General features: G+C 39.5%; 1 protein-coding gene across 3 annotated transcripts in view; it reads right to left on the reverse strand.

Annotated features, from left to right (window-relative positions):
* LOC121419941 (double-strand break repair protein MRE11-like) overlaps nucleotides 1-19,727 on the reverse strand; it is a 28,475-nt gene extending 8,748 nt beyond the window's left edge. The window contains exons 1-12 of one of the 3 annotated variants that reach the window (XM_041614426.1): nucleotides 19,658-19,727; nucleotides 16,401-16,472; nucleotides 15,373-15,517; nucleotides 14,850-15,010; nucleotides 11,084-11,171; nucleotides 10,181-10,322; nucleotides 8,238-8,352; nucleotides 7,208-7,393; nucleotides 6,617-6,782; nucleotides 4,380-4,460; nucleotides 2,912-3,038; nucleotides 494-597 (exon numbers count right to left, since the gene is read on the reverse strand). In XM_041614426.1, the coding sequence (XP_041470360.1) occupies nucleotides 494-597; nucleotides 2,912-3,038; nucleotides 4,380-4,460; nucleotides 6,617-6,782; nucleotides 7,208-7,393; nucleotides 8,238-8,352; nucleotides 10,181-10,322; nucleotides 11,084-11,171; nucleotides 14,850-15,010; nucleotides 15,373-15,517; nucleotides 16,401-16,453 (1,368 nt within the window). In that variant the 5' untranslated portion in view covers nucleotides 16,454-16,472; nucleotides 19,658-19,727. Of the gene's footprint in view, nucleotides 1-493; nucleotides 598-2,911; nucleotides 3,039-4,379; nucleotides 4,461-6,616; nucleotides 6,783-7,207; nucleotides 7,394-8,237; nucleotides 8,353-10,180; nucleotides 10,323-11,083; nucleotides 11,172-14,849; nucleotides 15,011-15,372; nucleotides 15,518-16,400; nucleotides 16,473-18,123; nucleotides 18,204-19,657 lie in introns of those variants that run through there. The other 2 variants (XM_041614425.1, XM_041614427.1) reach the window with 2 other exon arrangements.
* Between the last annotated feature and the right edge of the window lie 720 nt (nucleotides 19,728-20,447).

Below are 20,447 nucleotides of genomic sequence, written 5' to 3' on the forward strand. Positions count from 1 at the left end.
ATAGCATAGGTAAAATTATGGGGTTTTTTCTTTTGAAAGTTTCTTTGCCCGATGAAAGATGATAAAAAAACATTAATACAGAGCAATCTGCATAAGGAATATAGTTAACATCATTTAGTTGGCATGAAACCTTACTTAAACTTTACGCTAGAAAGGTTCTCAAAGTATATATCTCTATACAATTCATCATTTAACATTACACAAAACCAGCTAAACAAACATATTATTTCTATTTTAATGAAACAATGTTCCTTGACCCGAACTCCCTGTCTAATAGATCATATTTCTCTCTTAGGAACTGTTCTGAATATTTAAATAAGTATTAAATCAATGGAATAAACCTTCCAAGAATTCACCTAAAGTTGGACTACTACAAGTGAAATACCTTTCCAGAGGATGACTGATGCTATACCAGGGATTTGAATCATGATCTTTGCATTGCCAATAAGTGAAAAAATATCATTAGGACTACTTATTTTAAGGGTAATTTTACCTCTTCTGTTTCTGAGAAATACTTCCGGACAAGGTCTTCAACTCTTTCTGTTTCCAGGGCTTCTGGCTTGAGAAACTCTCCCAAGTCTTCACCAGGTTTGGTATCTACAATTAAGGTGAAAGTAACATTTAGTCCTTGAAACACAGTGCACTTGACACCTCCTCTGCTTTAGCCAAGGCAATTATGCTACATTAATGTGGAGCGCTTAGATTGTTAAGCACTATATATACAAGTAAAGTTATTATTATAACAGCCATAACTAATTATTCATAGACAGAACATGAAACTTTTATTTTGGTAAGCTATCTCAACTCCATCATAAGTAATTCATCACTTTCAATGGATATTACATGTACATATGAAATTATTTAACACAGACTTCACCCCCCCCCCCCCCCCCGCAATCTTTGTGACATGTCAATTTAATTTTACCAAGATAGGGGAGAATTCTGGTGAGCAATTCATCAACATTTGTTGTCTGACAACTTTCCTTGACTCTGATTTGTTTAGAAGTGCTGTTACTATGGTTACTATCGGATAAAACAGGATGATAATGATGATGCAAAGCATGTGTATAGCGACATATATCTGTCAAAGACATTCGAAGGCGCATTTTTGGAGGAGCCAGCCAATCTGAGTCGCCAAGAAGGGTGCGCACACAGAACTGTGACCCGCAGGTCTCTCCTCCCAATATAACTGGTTGGGGGAATGCAGGTGGACCACTACACCGGGGTTTACCCCAACTCTTATTCGAATAGTGCAGTGGGACCAGTGCAGTGCAGGACTGGCAAGTCCTTTCATGAAATGCTCACCAGAGCACAATTTCACACAGAGCAATGATTGAAAAGAAAAGAAACACAATAATAGTGATATCTCCCTCCCCCTTCTGCCTCTTTCTCATCCTCCTTTTCCTCCCCCCCCCCTCTTCCAACTTCTCACCTTCCCTCCTCAGGTATGAAGTCAAAGCCGGCCTCAAGACCACATCTTACCGGCCTTGAATTTGGCCTCGGGCCGAGTCACATGTACAAATCCTATGAAAGGTTTTCTCCAGGAGGTATCCTGATTTGGAAGTTTCGGCCTCAACTACAATACATCCCTGCTCCTCCTCACGATGATGATGAAAATAATTGAGATGCTACTAATGACAATGATAAAGATTACATCCTAAACCTACTACCTGTATAACACCATCAACAGCAGCCATTAAAGTCTTGTTTTTCCTACTTTGTTCGGTTGTCCCATGGATTGCAGGAGGTCTTTGTTTCTCATTTTCTTGGTGGCTCTCTTTGAAACTGTCCTGTCATTTGGGTAATTGTGATTAATATTTCACACCTTTTTGTCTTCTCTGACGGTTTCCCTCATGTCTTGTGAGGTAATAATAATCCGCTTTTATATAGCGCTTAATACATCGGAATGACGTGTCTAAGCGCTTTACAGCGGTCATCGGATTCAATCAGTCATTCCCGCACACAATGTGTGCACATCCTCCACTCCCTGGGGAGTATTCCAGTCAGTTGCCGGTGAGGCGCACACAATACTGGACAAGCTACAATGACTTCCACATCCTACCGGGTACCCATTTAGCACCTGGGTCGAGAGTGGCAAAGTGTGGATTAACGCCTTGCCAAAGGACGCCAGACCGCGGTGGGATTCGAACACACGACCCTCTGTTTACAAGGCGAGAGTCAGAACCACTACACCACGGCTCCTCCACAGGAGGTATCCGACACAGATTTCTCACAGCTACTGAGATTTCCCCAAGCAACGGAAAAAATCAGTATTCTCGAGAGCCATTGGCCCGAATTCACAAAGGTGGCCTTGAAAACCCACGGTTGAATCCATGGTTTATGTAGATTCCTGCATAAATTACACTTAATTTAGTGCGTATTGGCGCGTGTATGAAAAATGCCCAGTGCTGCTGCATGCTTTTGTCACAGTGCACCAAATTGACGCCCGTTACCATGGTTAAATACGCTATTTCATTCATGAGTCCACTGTTTTGAGTAAATAGTCCACTCTTCAAACAGTGGACTTATGAATAAAATAGCGTGGATAACCACGGCAACAGGCGTCAATTTGGCGCACTGTGACAAAAGCGTGCATCAGCACTGGACTTTTTTTTACACGCGCCCGATACACGGTAAAATAAGCGTAATTTCTACAGGAAATCTGCATTAACTATGGACTCAACCGTTGGTTTTCAAAACCACCTTTGTGAATTTGGGCCATTGGGTCTCTTCTCTCCTAGCCACACCAGCATACCAACTCAGCCTACTCTTTCTCATCACCTGCCCTATCGTTTACCAGGCCCATTGACTGTAGGAAGTCTTTGTTTCTCTTTCTCTCGCATACCAATACCCTACACATCCATCTGACCATCCTCATCTCACGATCTACAAAACAAAAAATCCAGCTCACCTTCTTTCTTGAGTTGTACCCTTCTCTTTGTAAAGCGGATAAGATCCTTGGTGTTTGCCACCCGACCAACAAACTTCTGACCAAACCGATTCACATTGAATGTATCGAATCCCCCGCTGTAGTCCACCTGCGGAGAAAACAGTCATTCAGACTAAAGATTATGAACAAAGAAATTTCAAACTGATGACTCTCAAATATTGCATTGTTAGGGTGGATATCAAGGTACTGAGAACTTGCCAATTCAATTATCAACAAAAATCTATAAAACCTTGGGAAATCTAGAATAAAGCAGCTTTCAAAGATTATATCATGAAAGTTAACCCAATGCCCATTGAAACTGGGAGGATGATGTAAAAAGACTATAGGATTTTCATTCAAATTTAAAACCAATGAGTGAAGAACATACACGATGTAACAGCCAAGGGCATTTCTGGATGGGGAATCTCTGCCTTATATTTCAACAAAACTAGGGAGGATTGTGGCCCAGCAGATTAGTCTCCACAGAGGGCTGTTGGTTTGAATTCCAGCCATGGCTAATTTCCTTCAGCAATAAATTGATCCACAGTTTGCTGCACTCAACCCATGTGTGGTGAATAGACCATTTCTAGATAAATGGCATGATCTAAATACCTATTATCATAATATTAAATAATATCAAGTAATATTAAATAAAAGAGCATTAATAGATTAGAGTTTTTTATTTTAACATACACCTTAACAACGGTGGCACTCACAGAGTATGTGGTGCGTTCATAGCAACAAAAATCATACAACATGCAATAAAAACATAAAAGGGCAGTGTAAAAAATGAAAAAAAATATAAAGAAAATTTAGGAATTAATATTGTGCAGCTACTATGAAAATATGCTACTGTGCATAGCAAAATATATTGTGCATTTCAAAGAACATTATCAGGTGTGAATTTCTTCGCAATTTTACAGATACTCTGTGTGGGTGTTTTAAACTAAAAAGAGCAACTGAGCTTGCCCCCTGAAACTCCAAGATTTTACCAACTTTAAAATTAAGGTGCAATACACGTATAAGCCTGCTGGTGACATGGGCAATGCTGCCCAAGGTCATGTGCGCTTATGGGATTTTGCCTTTCACTTACAGTATTTTTGCTCCCTTTTCATAGATTACTACAGGGATAAACTTTTTTTTTCATATTTTCACTAAATTCTGAGGCATTGTACAACACAAATAGCGAATATTCTTATTCTTGCAATGATGCGAAATTGAGATTTCGCATTCGGTGAAAGAAAGAGACGCTCTATTCAACTTGGCTAACGCCTCGTTGAATAGAGCATCTTTCTTTCACCGAATGCAAATCTCGCACCATCGCACTCATGCCTATTCGCTATTTGTATACTGTATAAATGCCTATAATAATTATCAGGTGTGCATTCTTTGAAGTTTTACTTATATCGGATAACTTTATAAACTACAAAGTGCAATTGACACAGCTTACCCTTAGTCGAATGAGAGGGAGGTCTGGCTGCTTTCTGTTCCCTGTGTGCTCATCAGCTGCTTTTTGTATCAAGGATTCAACCTGTGTAGAAAACATAAGCAAATACCATACCTACAAATGTGTGGAAATACAAAATCTGAAGTTCTGAGCTGGAGACTGCAGGAGACTGCCAGCCAGGGCCCCCGCAGTGTGCCCAGGCGCAGAGCTTGCCCCCTGAAACTCCAAGATTTTACCAACTTTAAAGAGTAAGGAAACACAATTTTCAGACTTAAAAGTGATGTATTGAAGGTTGCAAAATATTTCGAAGTATACTGTAGTGTAATGACATTGGGCTTGTGAATTTCTATCGTTGTTCCTATTTGTTTTTCTTACAAGAAATTTAGAAGTCTAGACATCTAGATTTTTTGCCATTTTGAAAGCTGAAAATCTGGATGATCCAGTTAAGACCTCGGCCCCATTGCATATACAGTACTTACCGGTAATATAAAATTAACTTTGCCATCGAATGATTGATAACTACCATGGTAACAAGGCTGATCAGCCAATCAAAATCAAGGATTCCATGAAAGACACCAATGACAAAGTTACAGTGGCGTACCTAGGATTTTCAACAGGGGGGGGGGCAAATTTGTACGCCAAAAATTTGACAAGCAAAAAAAACAACAACAAAGGTCTTCAACCACAAATAAAGGATTAGTACCAGAAGATAAATTAGACAAGAAAAAAAAAAGGAAAAAAAAAGGAGCGGGCCACTTGTGACTCGTCAGTGGGGGGGGGGGCAGTCTGCCCCCTCTACCATCCCCCCCCCTGTAGGTACGCTAGTGCAAAGTTACCATGATGGTAACTTTCATAAAATGGGGCCATGGACAGTTGGAAGGTCAGTAACAAGGTTGAAATCTAACTGATACTTGATTTTATCAGCCTACAGACAAACAGAAACCTAGTTTGATTCTTAATGGAACATGTAAAATCCTCTCCATCATAATTTGTTATTTGGTAAGGATCCTCTATATCATCAAATCCATGCAATTGCACTGTTGCATATATTTCTAAGATTAAAATAAAAAAATTGTGAATGTATGAAATTGTCTACATCATGGTCTGCATTTGCAACGATCATACAATCGCATTTTCGATAAGCCCATGGGATATGTCTTACAATTTTAGAAAATTTGCCAAACCTTTTGGAGACTCTCTAAATAGATTGAAAATATGATTATGCCTCCCACTGACAAAATGAACTCTATGCTCTGTTTAAAAAAAATCTTGACCTTGGATATTCTGTATGCCATTCAGGATTTTTTTTTCTAAAATGGTTTTCATGTAGCTGCCTTCCTTTGGCTGCTATTCTCTCAAGCATTTTGCTTATGATAGCTGGCCACTGCATTTTATCTTATATAATTATTATTACTTACATGTACATGTATATCTATGTAAATTATTCTATTATGTAATCGTCACAATTTGTAATTATTTCATTTATTTTTGTATTTCTTTATATTCATTATGATTACTGTGTTTGATATATTGAATTTTCAATAAATGCAGAAACACCTGCAAAAAAAAATGATGCTAAATCAATAGGAGTTGCATAGCCCCTAATTTCTGATACATAGACGTTTCAAAAGCAGGTAACTATATATTTGCACATAAAACAATGAAACATTTTCATCATTGAGAAACTCACTCCACAGAGTTGCTTGTTTTGGTCAGTAGATGGCAGAAGAGATTAATGGCTAATGTTATTAATAGGAGCATCAAATGTACCATGGTATAAAACCATGGTTTATACAGGTTTGTGCACATAATTACGCTTATTTCATTGCTTACACTAGAAAAGTCCAATTGTAAATGCATGCTTTTGGCACAGGGCCCCTAATTGGATAATAGGAGAAATCTGCATAAACCATGGTTTTGTACCATGGCAGAGCTGCCAACCTGAACAAGAACATTTGAGTATTTTCAAGGCTGAAAATCAGTATTTTGGTGAGGAAATTAGTATTTTCACAGGAGTACCATAGGACAACACATAAACTGAAACTTTAGAAATCAGTATTTTTCATGAAACCATCAGTATTCTTCTCTATTTTCAGTACTAAATACGGAAAATCAGTACTACTTGGCAGCTCTGCCATGGTATAATCAAAACCTCTTTCAAGAATATTTGCCTTTTTTACAGGCTGCAGAGGGGCACTGCATACAAAAATAACCAAGGCATTACATCTGCCACCATTTACCTTTTCTGTACAGAATGCAACAGTTTTCTCTGTGATCTTGACATCGTTTGGATCGAGTGTGGTGTCTTGGAGGGTGATATCCTCTAGATAGAATGGACGGACGGTCTCAAGCTTGAGCTTAGTGCACTTCATGGCCTTACCGCGAACCTGCAAGAGACCTACGTGTCTTTGGGTGGAAAGGTAGAGAGGGTGCGAAAAAGGGAATAGAATATAATAAACACAGAAACTAGGAAAATACAGATCTGTATGTATGATTGATATCAGACATAAAGGTTAAAAAGATATCTTATGGCCTTACCACTAACCTGCACTATTTTACCTTTAACTTGCTAACAAAATGGTAGTCTCCACTTCCAAGAAAGAGGCTGCTACTTCCCAAGAGATTTCCACTTTGCAAGCAGAATATGAATAACTAGAATATATACTTAACACTACTAATCTATAAAAACAGCCATGGTGATCTTCAGGGAATATTTCCCAGAGAAGGGCAAGGATATGAATATCAACACAAAATTTCAATATATGGCTATCAACACAAAGTTTCAATAAGTTCAACAAGAGGAAAATTACAAAATGATAGCTTGAACTCACTTTGGCACTGCTTCACCCGGTGACAAGGATGTGGCTATACTACTACCAGGTTGACTGATGAAGAAATTCTGTGATGCATTCCATACGGGGTCAATCAGGCATTCGTGCTCGTGACCCCAAATAACCAGGTCAATAAAATTGTCAAGGAACTGCTCGGGGATGTAGTTGTGCTCGCCATGCTTCGCTCTGTAAGGTAAAATATATATTGCAGATTAAACCAATATAGTAGAAGATGATGATTTCCACGAAAAGGGGAAAGAGGAAGTGAGTGCACGAAAAAATAAAATTGTCAGGAACTGCTCGGGGATGCAGTTGTGCTCGCCATGCTTTGCTCTGTAATATTTGACAATAAAGAAAATAAAATAAAAATGGAAATCCTTATTTTATGGTCCAAAAAGAAAACATCGGAAAAATTAATTTTGCCCAATTGATCGTTGGTCCGGCAGCCACTGAGCAGTACCAGATTGATGTTGCTCTATCCATTAAATCTTTGATCGCCAAACAGGGTAGCAGCAGCTCTCATCTTCAAATATCTTTTGGTCTGACGCAGCAAAGGCTTGAACCCCCGACCTCCTGGTTGTAGGCAGATCCTCTATCAACTGAGCCAACATATCGATAAAGAAGATAAAGATGCAGATAATAGAGAAGAGAGGAAAAGGAAATTTGAAGATCATGACTAACAACAAAGAGGAAAAGGGGAATTCAACGAGTAAAACTTCGACAGTAATCTGAACATTAATGAAAATGTGCAATCTAAAGAATCTGGTTGGTGTTTCATTAAACCTGTTTGTAAGTCACGAGTGACTTTACGAATGACTGGCAATCCTTTCTTATGAACTACATCAACACCAATGAAAACCTGGTGTGTATCATTTACAACAAGAAGGTATCATCAGTTGTTCAAAAAGTTGCTCATCACTTACAAACCGCTTTATGAAACACCCACCAGGATCACAAAGAAAGATAATAAAGTCGCTCTTTGAATGAAGAGACATGTGATTGTCTCAGCAATTCGTTATAAAAGTATTACCTGTTTTGATGAATGACAAAGATATTAAACCAGGAGTCGGCATTCTGCTTCGGTCTCAGCATAGATATCTTCCCCGATAGAAACATACGATGAAGACGTTCATCTCGTATGGAACCTGTAACGATGGAAACCAAAGTATTTAATGATAATAAATAATGAAATAATTACATTTATTTATTTATTCATTTATGTACTAAATGTTTATATAATTATTAGCAAGGCCCCTGCCACATTTCAGAAAATTGTTTTGCTCACATTTTACAATTACATTTGTTTGACACTGAATTTACATAAATTACGTGTAGCCTAAATACTGTATAAATTATAATCATACAGAATGGAATACAGATAGTGATAAAAGACATTATAGGATAACATCACAGAACTGTAAATGTTTCCAGAGAAAACAATATTCATATTATATTGGACGGTTTAAAATAGAGGACCAGAAATATTCCAAGAATTTGGGCAAATATTCCCAAATCACATGAGTGGATATTGGCCCTAACAAGCGGAATATATCTGGTATTCCATGAAATAAAGCCATCCAATACAATTATTATTATCTATCCTACCCCCCCCCTCAGAAAAAATAGAGGGAAAATTTTGATTAAGCAAGTAAATGGCCTCACTTCATGAGATCAAATTCTATGATCGAAATGCGTATACACGTATTAAAGTGATTGGTTAACATTGTTTGACTATTAAAAAATCTGAGCTAGAAGGTCACACTTGTCACCTGTGTCTGTGATATGTTACAAAAATGAAGCCCTGAAAAAATTGCGTTCGAAAATCATTATTCAGTGCTTCAAAAATTGAAATATAAAGTGACCGGAAACACCATCTTAATTTCATCCCATACACTTATGTGTACTATTTAGGTGTCTATAAGACGCCTATTTACAAAATCGGGGTTTGCCTTGTAGTTTTAGCTTTTCATTCTCAATAATGGTTGTCTTCAGGGTTTATTAGTTCTAATACATGCACTTGTACACATGTTTTATCTTGGTTTGAGAATTTTTTAAATCGGTTGCTCACAAAGTTAAACAATACCTTTAAGACGTCTGTGTGTATAATTGTGCTCTATGCTGCGCATCGCATTGCATTCATGGTTGTATGCGTTGTATATGTCACGCATCGGCACATGCGTACTACATTGTTGAATACGGTCTCACATTGAACAGCAAGTTTACACCGGAGCCTGTAGGATATTCATCAGATTTTGGTCCGTTTTGGAATACACTCTCATATTGACAGGCAAATGATGCAAACCAAAATACATGTTTTTGCTGCATCACTTAACAATTCAATTCTTTTTATTTCGTTTCCATTCAAAACATAATACAAAGTAATATAAAGCAATACAAATCAAGTACAATTTTATAGGGCATTCCTACTTCGTGAAACAGAAAAAAAAAACGGTATAATATAGAGCATAAATGGAAATACAGATTTCATAACAAGCATTATTTTATGTTACAGGGCTCTGGAGAAGGCTTCATCGGCATTTTTTTGTCCCACGATTTGTCAGAGCTGACAATTTCTTTGATTCTGATTGGCTGAGAAGCACTGTTACTGTAATTCTTGCTGTCAGATAAAAAATCTGACAAATCCATTCATGAAACACTCCCCTGGGTACCGAAACATCATGCGCTTTGATTTTCACAATCGATTGAACACTGTAGTCAAAGCAATCAATCGTAGAAATATGTTCTACTATCATTGCTAAGCTTGGTGTTGCGATTGATTGCAACTCTTTGTGTAACGGGCCCCATGGGGCCCGTTGCAGAAAGAGTTGCAATCAATCGCAACTCAAAAAAACACGCGCAACTTGATTTTCAACCAATCAACAGCGCGCATTTTTGACTTGCGATTGATTTTTTGACTTGCGTTTAAACGCAACTCTTTCTGCAACGGGCCCCTGATCATTATTAGAATCTTACCCAAGCCAAAGATAGCTAGTTTGGTTGTTCCTTTCTGAAGAAGGATGGGTGAGATCTCTACCGATTCCAGTGAGGTACTCTTCCCAAAGTAGTTTACCAAACCCGACACACTCAGCATATCCAAAGCACACAGATTACCTAGCTGTAAGAGCAAGTAGAAGGAAAGGATGGTTTTATTTTCATTTATTCATTCTTTATGTATAGAGGCCAAACTAAATGGATTTAGAAAATTCTTTAATGATTTGCGTTATATATGTACATGTCTGTCCTGAGGGTGACACGATGTCAGTGCGATACTTCATACATGTAAGAAATTGTTAAAAAACAATACATAGTGAATATAAAACAAAAATAAGAATATTTTTATCTTCATTTGGTGCTTCATAATATGAATGACGAATTACGTAATGCAATATTTCATATATTTTACTATGGAAAGTGGTAGGAGTGAAATCTACCCCTTCCCTCCCCCCCCCACCCCAACATCACCAGGGAAGAAAATAATTTTTTACAGAGCAACTTTTTTTTAGCTCGCCAGCCCAATTTTTCTACATTGTATTATAATTTACATTGGACCCTATGGCAATTTCCAGACTATTTTGCATTTTCCCAGGGCCTTTGGGGGCAAATTTGCCCCGAGCTCCCATATATTTTTTCTTTTCTCCCTGCTTGACAGGGATGCACTGGGATAAGAACAGTTGGCCTCAAGGACTTACGCATTTCTATCGTTTACTATGTCTCAGGGGAGATCGGTGCCAATCAAGCTGGTGATATTGGATAGAGTGGCAGTGGGAAAAGTTCTAACTACCGCCGACCACTGTTTAGTGATAACACTGGTCAATATCACTGTTTAGTGATAACACTGGTCAATATCACGTTTTGTTTTAGCTTATGTGAACTCACCCCAGCAGGATCATCATGGTTTCCATGTATAGAGAAGACAGGCATGTCAATGTTCAGATTCGGATCTTCATAGTTCACATTGGGGAATCTAGTCGTAAATAAGAGAAATATTTAACTTTTGATATAAAACGATGATCAAAATTACTAACTTTTCCCTACAGTTTGTTAATTGTCAATGCACACCAAGGGCGGAAATCTCTCCCCAAAGGTAGGGGGGCAAGGGGCTGAAAAATTTGATAAGCAAAAAAAAAACAAGGGTTATCACCCAAAAAAGTTAGGTCATCTCGTCCAAAATACATGTTGCAGTTCGATTTTGAATGATGTATTTCCTTCCAGACCAAAAATTAGTAGGTGGGGGAACACTTGATATTGCATCCCACTGTCCCCCACTGGGATTTCCGTCCATGATGCACACCAAGTGAGAATGGAAAATTCAAGAAATATTGAACTAGGAAACAACTAAGAAACAATTCCCAAAGCAAGAAAGAATCTGTAAATATCTACAAGCTGGGATCCCTGGGATATCAAAGTGTTTAAATGAGGTTCTACTTCGTAAGCCTAATTGTTCAGAATCATGTATGGGTTGCACACCTGCTACCGATCAAAACGCCACAAATTCAAAGCAACAAAAGGTTGCCATTCATATGCAAATGAGCACAACCGTATATAAGCACAGCAAACACGCTCATTCACCAGTGTACTTCTGTGTGCCGATCTACGCCAGGCTAGATGATGACGGACCTCTCGCTGGAACTCTCCGATTTACTTAACGGGCCCTGCCCTTCGCTGGATCCGGAACCATCCGCCTCCCAACCACTGGCTGGCGGCCAAGCAGCCAAGGACGGAAAGAAGAAGCCGGGCAAGCAAGCTCCGTGTACCATAACCAGACCGCCCCCGGACGCTGGGTCTATTGACCCCCGGGAGACTCCGCGGCAGCCCCCTGACGCTGCACCTATGGGTGCCAGGGAGGCGGAGATAGACGTCGGCCATGCACCCGGCATGTTGGAGTTGGCCAACGCTGTATCGACGTTGCAGTCGACTGTTCTGTCCCTCCTCCCAAACACCTCTGCAACCACCAACCAGCAGGGAGATGATGTGGACGACGATATCGAGTGGCTTGTCTCTCAGCAACCCTCCACTCAGGACCGAGCTGATCAAGGTGTATTGGGAGAGTACTCCGAACTAGTGGAGAAAGCAGACGAGGTAGTCGGCGCTTCTGTGTCAGAGAAACTGGCCGAGGTGGTTAACAAGTTGATGTCCACCGGCTTGAAAGAGGACACTCTAAAGGGGAAGTTGGAGGCTTTCCCCCGACCTGAGAATTGTAAGGCCCTTTCCGCCCCCAGAGTAAACCCTGAGATCTTAAAGAGTGGAACTCGAATATTCGACCACAAACTTCAGAAGACCCAGTCACTCTTACTCAAGGCGATATCTCCGCTTGTCCGCGCTGCGGATGGCCTTCTCGATCCAGATAAGGCCCCCTCCATCGACCCACGGCAAACTAGCAAGCTGCTACTGGACGGCATTGCCATTTTGGGGGCGGCAAGCCTCGACCTGAGCTCGAGGCGTCGTGAGCTCATCAAGCCGGAGCTTGATACGGCTTTTCGCCCACTATGCACGGATAGGGCGGGTTCCTCAACCTCAAACCTGCTGTTCGGGGACAATCTCCCCCAGAGATGCAAGGAATTAAAGGAAACACATCGGCTGGGCATTGGTGTACAGGCCCCCCATCAAAACCGCAGGAGGTTTGCACGCCCCACTCGACAGGCTACCAGACCCTATCAAGTAGAGGGGTACCGTGACTCACGCCACCGTTCAATGCCGGGAAACTATTCAAGGCCTCCCCCAAACTTCCCTCCGAGGAGACACCGGGCCCCGCCTTTCCACCCGGACCAGCGCGGCCGTCAAACCAAGGAACAAGCCGATTAGATCAATCGGCGTCGGTAAGTTTGCCCGTTGTTTCGGGTAGATTGTCTCGGTTCACCCCCCATTGGAAGCGGATTACTTCAGACCCAATGGCTTCTTTTCTGTTGTCGAAGGAGTGTCAATCCCTTTTGTTCTAATTTGAATTGTATCATCGAGTTCCTAACATCGGAATTCTACCGGGGTGCATCGTACAGTAGCCTAAACACGGTCAGGAGCGCACTTTCATCACTTCTACCTCCTTGTCAGGGGTTTGCGGTGGGGGCACATCCCCTCATATCTCGCTTTTTGAAAGGAACATATAATTTACGCCCTCCCCGCCCACGATATAGTACAACGTGGGATGTGAACATAGTTCTGGACTATATCAAGGGGCTGACCCCCCTTCACGATCTATCCCTCGAACAGTTAACTTTCAAACTAGTTATGTTGATAGCTCTAGTTTCGGGTCAACGGGCTCAAGCTTTGTCACTCATCAGTATGACGGATTGCATTATATCTGATTCGTGTGTTGAGTTCGTGATCAACGAGTTGACCAAGACGAGCCGACCAGGATCACCCCCAACGGTAATCACGTTACGTGCATACCCAGCAGAAGAAAGGCTTTGTGTTCTCCGTACCCTCATCGAATACCTGAAACGCACTTCGCGCCTGAGGGCCAACAATCGTCGGCTCTTTGTTTCCATTAATGCTCCACATCACAATGTGACATCGCAAACAATAAGCAGATGGATTAAGTGTGTCCTGAAAAAAGCAGGCCTGGATACCGCTACATTCAAAGGACATAGTACCCGTTCAGCATCAACAAGTGCCGCATTACGTCACGGAGCGTCGATCGACGTCATTCTTTCCACCGCCGGATGGTCTTCAGCGCAGACCTTTGCAATCTTCTACAATAAACCTCTTGCCTCGACGGCGTACGTGAACTTTGATTCCGCAGTTCTCGGTGATACCAGTTGACTTTTGACCTTAATTATTGTTTGTTGCTTGAAAGCAAATACAGAACAGTTGATATTAAGAAATCATGGGCCGTATACAGTTGGAGATTAGGCCTTTACTTTATTTCTACAAAAAGAGTTCTTGGATCAGTCGAAGAAGACTGTTAATACGTTATCTGTTATTAAGGGAGAAAAAAGTTAATATTTACAAATTTGTCTCAGAATATTTCTGTCTCTATGCATGACAAGGGTGAATGTTGCGAAATGTAATGTCATGTGTAATGATCTCGACGATCAAGTGAGTTGGGTGTATCTTTTGGACTATCGGCTCATCCAAAGTTTTTGGCTTTGAAGTCCCATACATGATTCTGAACAATTAGGCTTACGAAGTAGAATCAATAAATTAAACGAGATTAAAATGAAATTTAATATTGAAGTTTAATTATGATTCTACGAAGTAAAGCCTAATCTGAGGAATCATGTCCCACCCAACTTTTTCCTTCCAAATATAAAAGCTCTTATTCCCTCCCGTAAGCGATTTGGATGAGCCTTGTTGTCACTTTGAAAACTGGTGAATGAGCGTGTTTGCTGTGCTTATATACGGTTGTGCTCATTTGCATATGAATGGCAACCTTTTGTTGCTTTGAATTTGTGGCGTTTTGATCGGTAGCAGGTGTGCAACCCATACATGATTCCTCAGATTAGGCTTTACTTCGTAGAATCATAATTAAACTTCAATATTAAATTTCATTTAAATCTCGTTTAATTTATTGATTCATAATCACTTTGACTCATTGGGCCTACCATTGTCACATGATTAACACAAAAGATCAACATCGCAAAAAGGGTGCAAATTGTTCACATCCACTATGAAACACCCAAATTAGCTAGCCAAGAACTATACTTACGGACTGGCTGAAAAGTTGACGCTCTGATCGCTGAGAAACTCAATCTGGACCGGTCTGTCTCCCATGCAGTACTTCCTGAAGAGGGTCATGACCCCATGCAAGGACTTCCTTGAAGGTTTGTTTTCATGAAACAGGTCTCCACCAAGTAACACCATGTCAACCTGAAAACAGAGAAGTCAATGCAGATATGATAATAATAAATGCAACTTTAAAAAGCTGGCGACAGAGTACTCACTGCTCAAGGTACTAAGTGGGGGCATCGAGGTCTAGTGATTATGACTCTCGTCTTTCAATCTGAGGGACGCAAGTTCCATTCCTAGCCATGGTGTGTTTTCCTTCAGCAAGAAAGCAAGAAATTTTCCCACATTGTTCTGCACTCAACCCAGGTGACGTAAATAGCAGGATTAATTCCTTGAGTGCGCTTGTCTTTAGCAGCAGGAGCTATAGCTGAGTTAATATATAGTATGCCATTGGATAGACGACTAGATAATCAGCGCCTCTTAAATGCTTTATCATCTCTTACCTTGTTTTTGCGAGCCAGCTGAAGAATCTCTTCAAACGTGTTGATGGAGTCACTGTGTCGGATATTATCTTTCTCCATGTATCCTATGTGACAGTCCGTAGCTACCATGATCTTGATAGTGTTCGCATCGCCATCATCAAGGTTTCTGAAACATCAACAGTGAAAATAAAGTAGTGGGAGAGGGTAAACACTTGAGGGGAAAATGACAAGGGGACAAGGGGCAATTTCACCCCAAAATGGTCAAAAGAGCCCTATAAACTCAACAAGGAGCCCTGTAAAATCCCCATTCATGGCAATGTTAAAGCTTATCCAATGTGGCAGATTTAGGCAGTTTAGTTGTGTAAAGTAGCCCCAGGAAGAAGTGTCACTTTATGACCAACCGCTTTGTCTACTTCCCATTTGGTCTCATCCTAGTTTGTCTACAAACTATTTGGTCTAGTACTCTAAATGACATTTAGGCCATTTAAATTCAGGTTTAATTTTCAGTTAGGCTATTCCCATTCATCCAATACCCACTTGGTCTAGTCTATTTGATGAACCGACATATGACAGAGTACATAATAAGCAGGTAAGGTAAAGTTATACCAGTGCACACTTTTAGACCAAAACCGAGTGAGCATTAGACTATATAATGGTTACTGGACCAAATGTTGAGAATTCAGAGAATGATAGGGATAGCCAACTTGAGAAATAGACCATCTGCTTGTAAATCACTTTGATACAAAATTTGGAAGAGATGGTTCTTCATATTATAATAAACTACTTTTCTTAAAGTAAGCTAGAAAAAGTGACTAGTTACAATTTACATTGATGTTAGATCGTAAAAAGAACGCCACTTATTTCATAACTCCAAAATTAAGCTTTCAGATTCATCAAATGTTTTCTGAGCCATCCTCAAATTCCTTAGTCGTTTTTCTACAAGGTTTTGAACTTTTTAACACAACAATATGCTGATTAGGAATAATAAGAATATTACTATCATTATTATTATTCGTCATGAAGTTTTGATAAAAACAAGAAGTGCATACCCAGGTAGTTGCTGAACCTCCTGATCGGAATCTTCAGAGGATGAATTGGCCATTGCAGATTCTGATGTTCTCCTGAAATACGACACAGATTATTATGAATGCGATTAATCACAATTCTAGAGCCCTGTTACAGACGACATACTTTCCAATGTACAATTAGGCACAACTGGGACCTGATTCATGTAACTATTGCAACTTCGCTCATATGGTAACTACCATGGTAACAGGGCTAAGCAGCCAATCTCAATCAAAGATTCCGTCGAAGTTACAATAGCTGTAAGTCTTTGTGAAACGGGACCGTTTGTGATTGTGTGAAACATTATCATTGATTACAAATATTGTTTCATGCTACATACCCAGATCTAATACAATTTAGTCCATCTGGAAAACTATGTTGTTTCTGCAGCCACTTTAGAGAGGAAGAGCAAGCAGCAAATTCAGCCAACCTTAAGGCTTAAAGGTCAAGTCCACCCCAGAAAAAAAATTATTTGAATAAATAGAGAAAAATCAAACATAGAATAAACAAAGAAGATAATGACTGTGAGCGATGAGCGATGCAGGGAATCTAGCACATGTACTGCTTATAAATCTTTGAATCCATGAGATTTATCCTTGAACAGGTTAGAATAGATCTTTAAAACAAAATCGTGATTGTGGGCTTGCCTTGGCAGTCACTGTGTAGCGCCAATTCAAGAAGCACATCCGAGAGACCAGTATATTTGAGCCGAGGACTCTGTGACAGTGGCATGACCTTTGACACCGTGGCAAAGGTCGTTTTTAATTCTAAACTAAAGACAAACGACATGACAATGCAATGTCATAAAATTTCATTTCCCGCCAGCCCATGGCCATAGCATGGCCAGGTCAATTTCTATTTACATTGTCAAGAGACAAGTGATAACCGTTGTCTTGTCACACGACTCAACACTCACCTGTGTCTGTAATGGAACTTTTTTTTCAGCAAAGTTTAAAAAAGTAGAATCTGGAGACAAAGTAGTGAGTATTTAGAGCACAAACAAATGAGTGAGCAGTGTCTGAGTCAATTGACAAAAAATGGAGGAAAGAGTTCAATATGCACCCCCATCAAAAATAACAAAAGATTGTTGTGACTTCCGGTCTGTTCACTTCAGATTGATTGTTCTATCACTTTTTTACTGTTGGAGTGTTGCTTACCTAAGTTGGGACTCGAACCCAAATCGCATCTCCAGTCAAGTCTCTTCCCGCTATGCTAGCGAGAAGCGCTGATACTGGAAGGGGTATTTTAACGTTTATCAGCTGATAGTTCGACTCGTCTTTACTCACAGACCCTTTACTGACTAAATAAACCGATGTCTATGGACAATTTAATACACGCACTAGATCCTGCTCAAAATTTGACGGAATAAAGCCATAATGTGGTATTTCCACTCCCCCATCATATATATTCCATATTAGGGCTAGATATATTATTCTAAACCTTATCCATGTTTTTATTTTCAAAATGCCAAAATGGAATTTAACGTTAGAGTTTAGTTTCGACACTCATCCTACGAACGAGGTTATAAATATAACCTTGTTCTCTATACCGTGCAATAGTGAAAATATACATTGCTCATTTTCCTCCATCCCTTGCCACAAAAGCATCGCGAATCAATGCAAACTTGAACAGATGTCTTTATTCAAATTGTTATTTTGACGGAATAGCAATTTAAGTCATCAATATAAAAAATGAATAGAAGCTCACCGATTTCTCTACGTGAACCTCATCCAGCTGCCTCCATTACGTCTATGGTGTTTCACAGTGACAAATCGAAAAAGAAAAAAGATCTCACAAAACCATAGAGGCTTATCAACCCGTTTGGACCACTGACCTCCGAGGTTTCGACAAACAGACTTGCTTTTAATGCATTCTGGTAAGGAAGTCACGATAGCCTCAATCAAGACAAATTTGCAATTTTGTTTCGTATCGATAAAATTTGCAATTTAAAATCCAAACCTAAAGGATTTTCATTAAAAAATAAATAAGATTAAAAAATCTCTTACCACAAAGGCCTATTTAGGGGCAGATCCAAATTTTCAAGAGGGCTGGCGGTGAAGTGTGGTGAAGTTTCAAGTTAATTTTATTTATTTCAAATCCAAACTTAAAGGATTAAAATCAAATGAAATTAAAATTTTTTACAATTAAATTATCACATAAAATGAATGCAAAACAAATCTGTTCTATGGCTTTCAAGGGGATGAATTAAACTAAAAAAAAAAAAAAATTGGAACTTAATAATGTTCTGTTTTATCACTTGAGTTCCTTGCCCCTTTTCATTCTTTTCATATTTCACTCGAATTACTTTTACAATTCTATAAAGAATTTTGTCTATGACTATGCCTCACATACCTCTAGTCCCATCTCCTACCTTTTGCTGTATGGCAAAAGGTCGGGGATGAGGAGTGAGTTTCGACTCTAATTCGAGTCATTGACACTTTCATTTGACATCATCACACATCAACCTTCTTGAACACGTTGAACAGCACTGCCCATCAATCATGCCATCCATCTTAAAGTTAAATATAATTCATCTTGCAGTAAAATGAGAGCAAAAAAAACGCAGGGACTTTTATCATATATCTAGGCCTATTCAGTTTGGTTGACGAATTCGAGGAGCGCGGCGCCGGAGCCTGAAGTTACATTTTACATGTATACCCCTTTCATAAACCCTATGCGGCTAATACATGTAGCAGCATAATTTGGTCGTAAAATCGGAGGAGGGCCAGAGTTATCCGCATTATTTTGATGCTACTAGTATTATCCGCATAATAGCAGCATCGGGACGAGAGTTTGACTTTATGAACGCATTTCCAAATAATGCGGATAATTCCCATGGTGCGGTCACAAGGACAGGTCACTCTTTTCCAACACAACAGCATCGGAGGGGGGCGTGTGCAGTTGTCATGACGATTATCCGCCTTTTTCAGGACAGGCGCTCGTAAAAAAAGTGCGGATTATTTTCGGAGTTCGTGAACGCAATTTTACTGAATTGTCCATATTTATACTCTTAGGCGGCTAATTGGAGGATGGGTTTATGAAAAGGGTATTAGTTACACAAAATCCAGTTAGTGGGACTGCACTGTGTCTGTGAATTTCCCCGTTAATCAATGTTTCCATGAATGATACTTTAACAAAAACACATCTCTCTTTTTTAGTTACATAAGGATCACAATCTAGATTAGCAAAAAAAATATACTTCGTTTAAAAAAAACACTCCATTTACAGATTATCAGAATACCTTACCACCGTTTGTTATCACTCTCTCGGCTTTGCCTCTGGCCTGGGATTCCCACGAGTTCCCAAATTTCCCGCATAATGCAAACTTTTACAGCAAGCAAGCCCTCTACGGTACCAGTAGAAGATCAAAATAATAAAACGTAGATATTTGCAAACTGCATGTTTAGTTAGTTCAAGGGCCCTGGGAACGATTTTGTTTTACTGGGGGTGCTTATATAAATTTGAAAATCAAAGAAAAATAAAATAAAAGATAAAAGATAAAGGCTTCACTGCAAGCTGAAGCTCATTTTGGTCCAGAGAAATTATGAAAAGCAAAAAAAAAAGATTTATAAATAAATAAATAAATCAATCAATCAATCAATCAATCAATAAATAGATAAATGGAATTTTTTTAACTACAATTACAATTTAGTTACATTTTTCAATTTGTACATTGAACCTTCCAGAATACCTGGCGGTCGCCTATGGAAAATAATACACCAGCACCCCCAAAGAAAAAAAATTTGGGTGCTTCAACACCCCCCGGCTTTCGAAGGCCATGGTTGATGAAGTGGTGGACGGTGGACTGGTGTCCTGAAAGCACTGGCCAGCGTATAGATTCATTAAATAAATAAATGAATGAATGAATGAATGAATAAATAAATAAACAAATAAATAAACAAATAAATGAATAAATAAATAAAAAGTTCTCAACCACGAAAACAGGGAGAAAAAAAAGAAAGGAAAGGGGTTGAAATAGGACGTTTTCTGAATATTTTACGGGCCCTGATTACGCATCCCCCCCCCCCACA

The sequence above is a fragment of the Lytechinus variegatus genome, chromosome 8 (genome assembly GCF_018143015.1).
Source record: "Lytechinus variegatus isolate NC3 chromosome 8, Lvar_3.0, whole genome shotgun sequence".
Lineage (NCBI taxonomy): Eukaryota > Metazoa > Echinodermata > Echinoidea > Temnopleuroida > Toxopneustidae > Lytechinus > Lytechinus variegatus.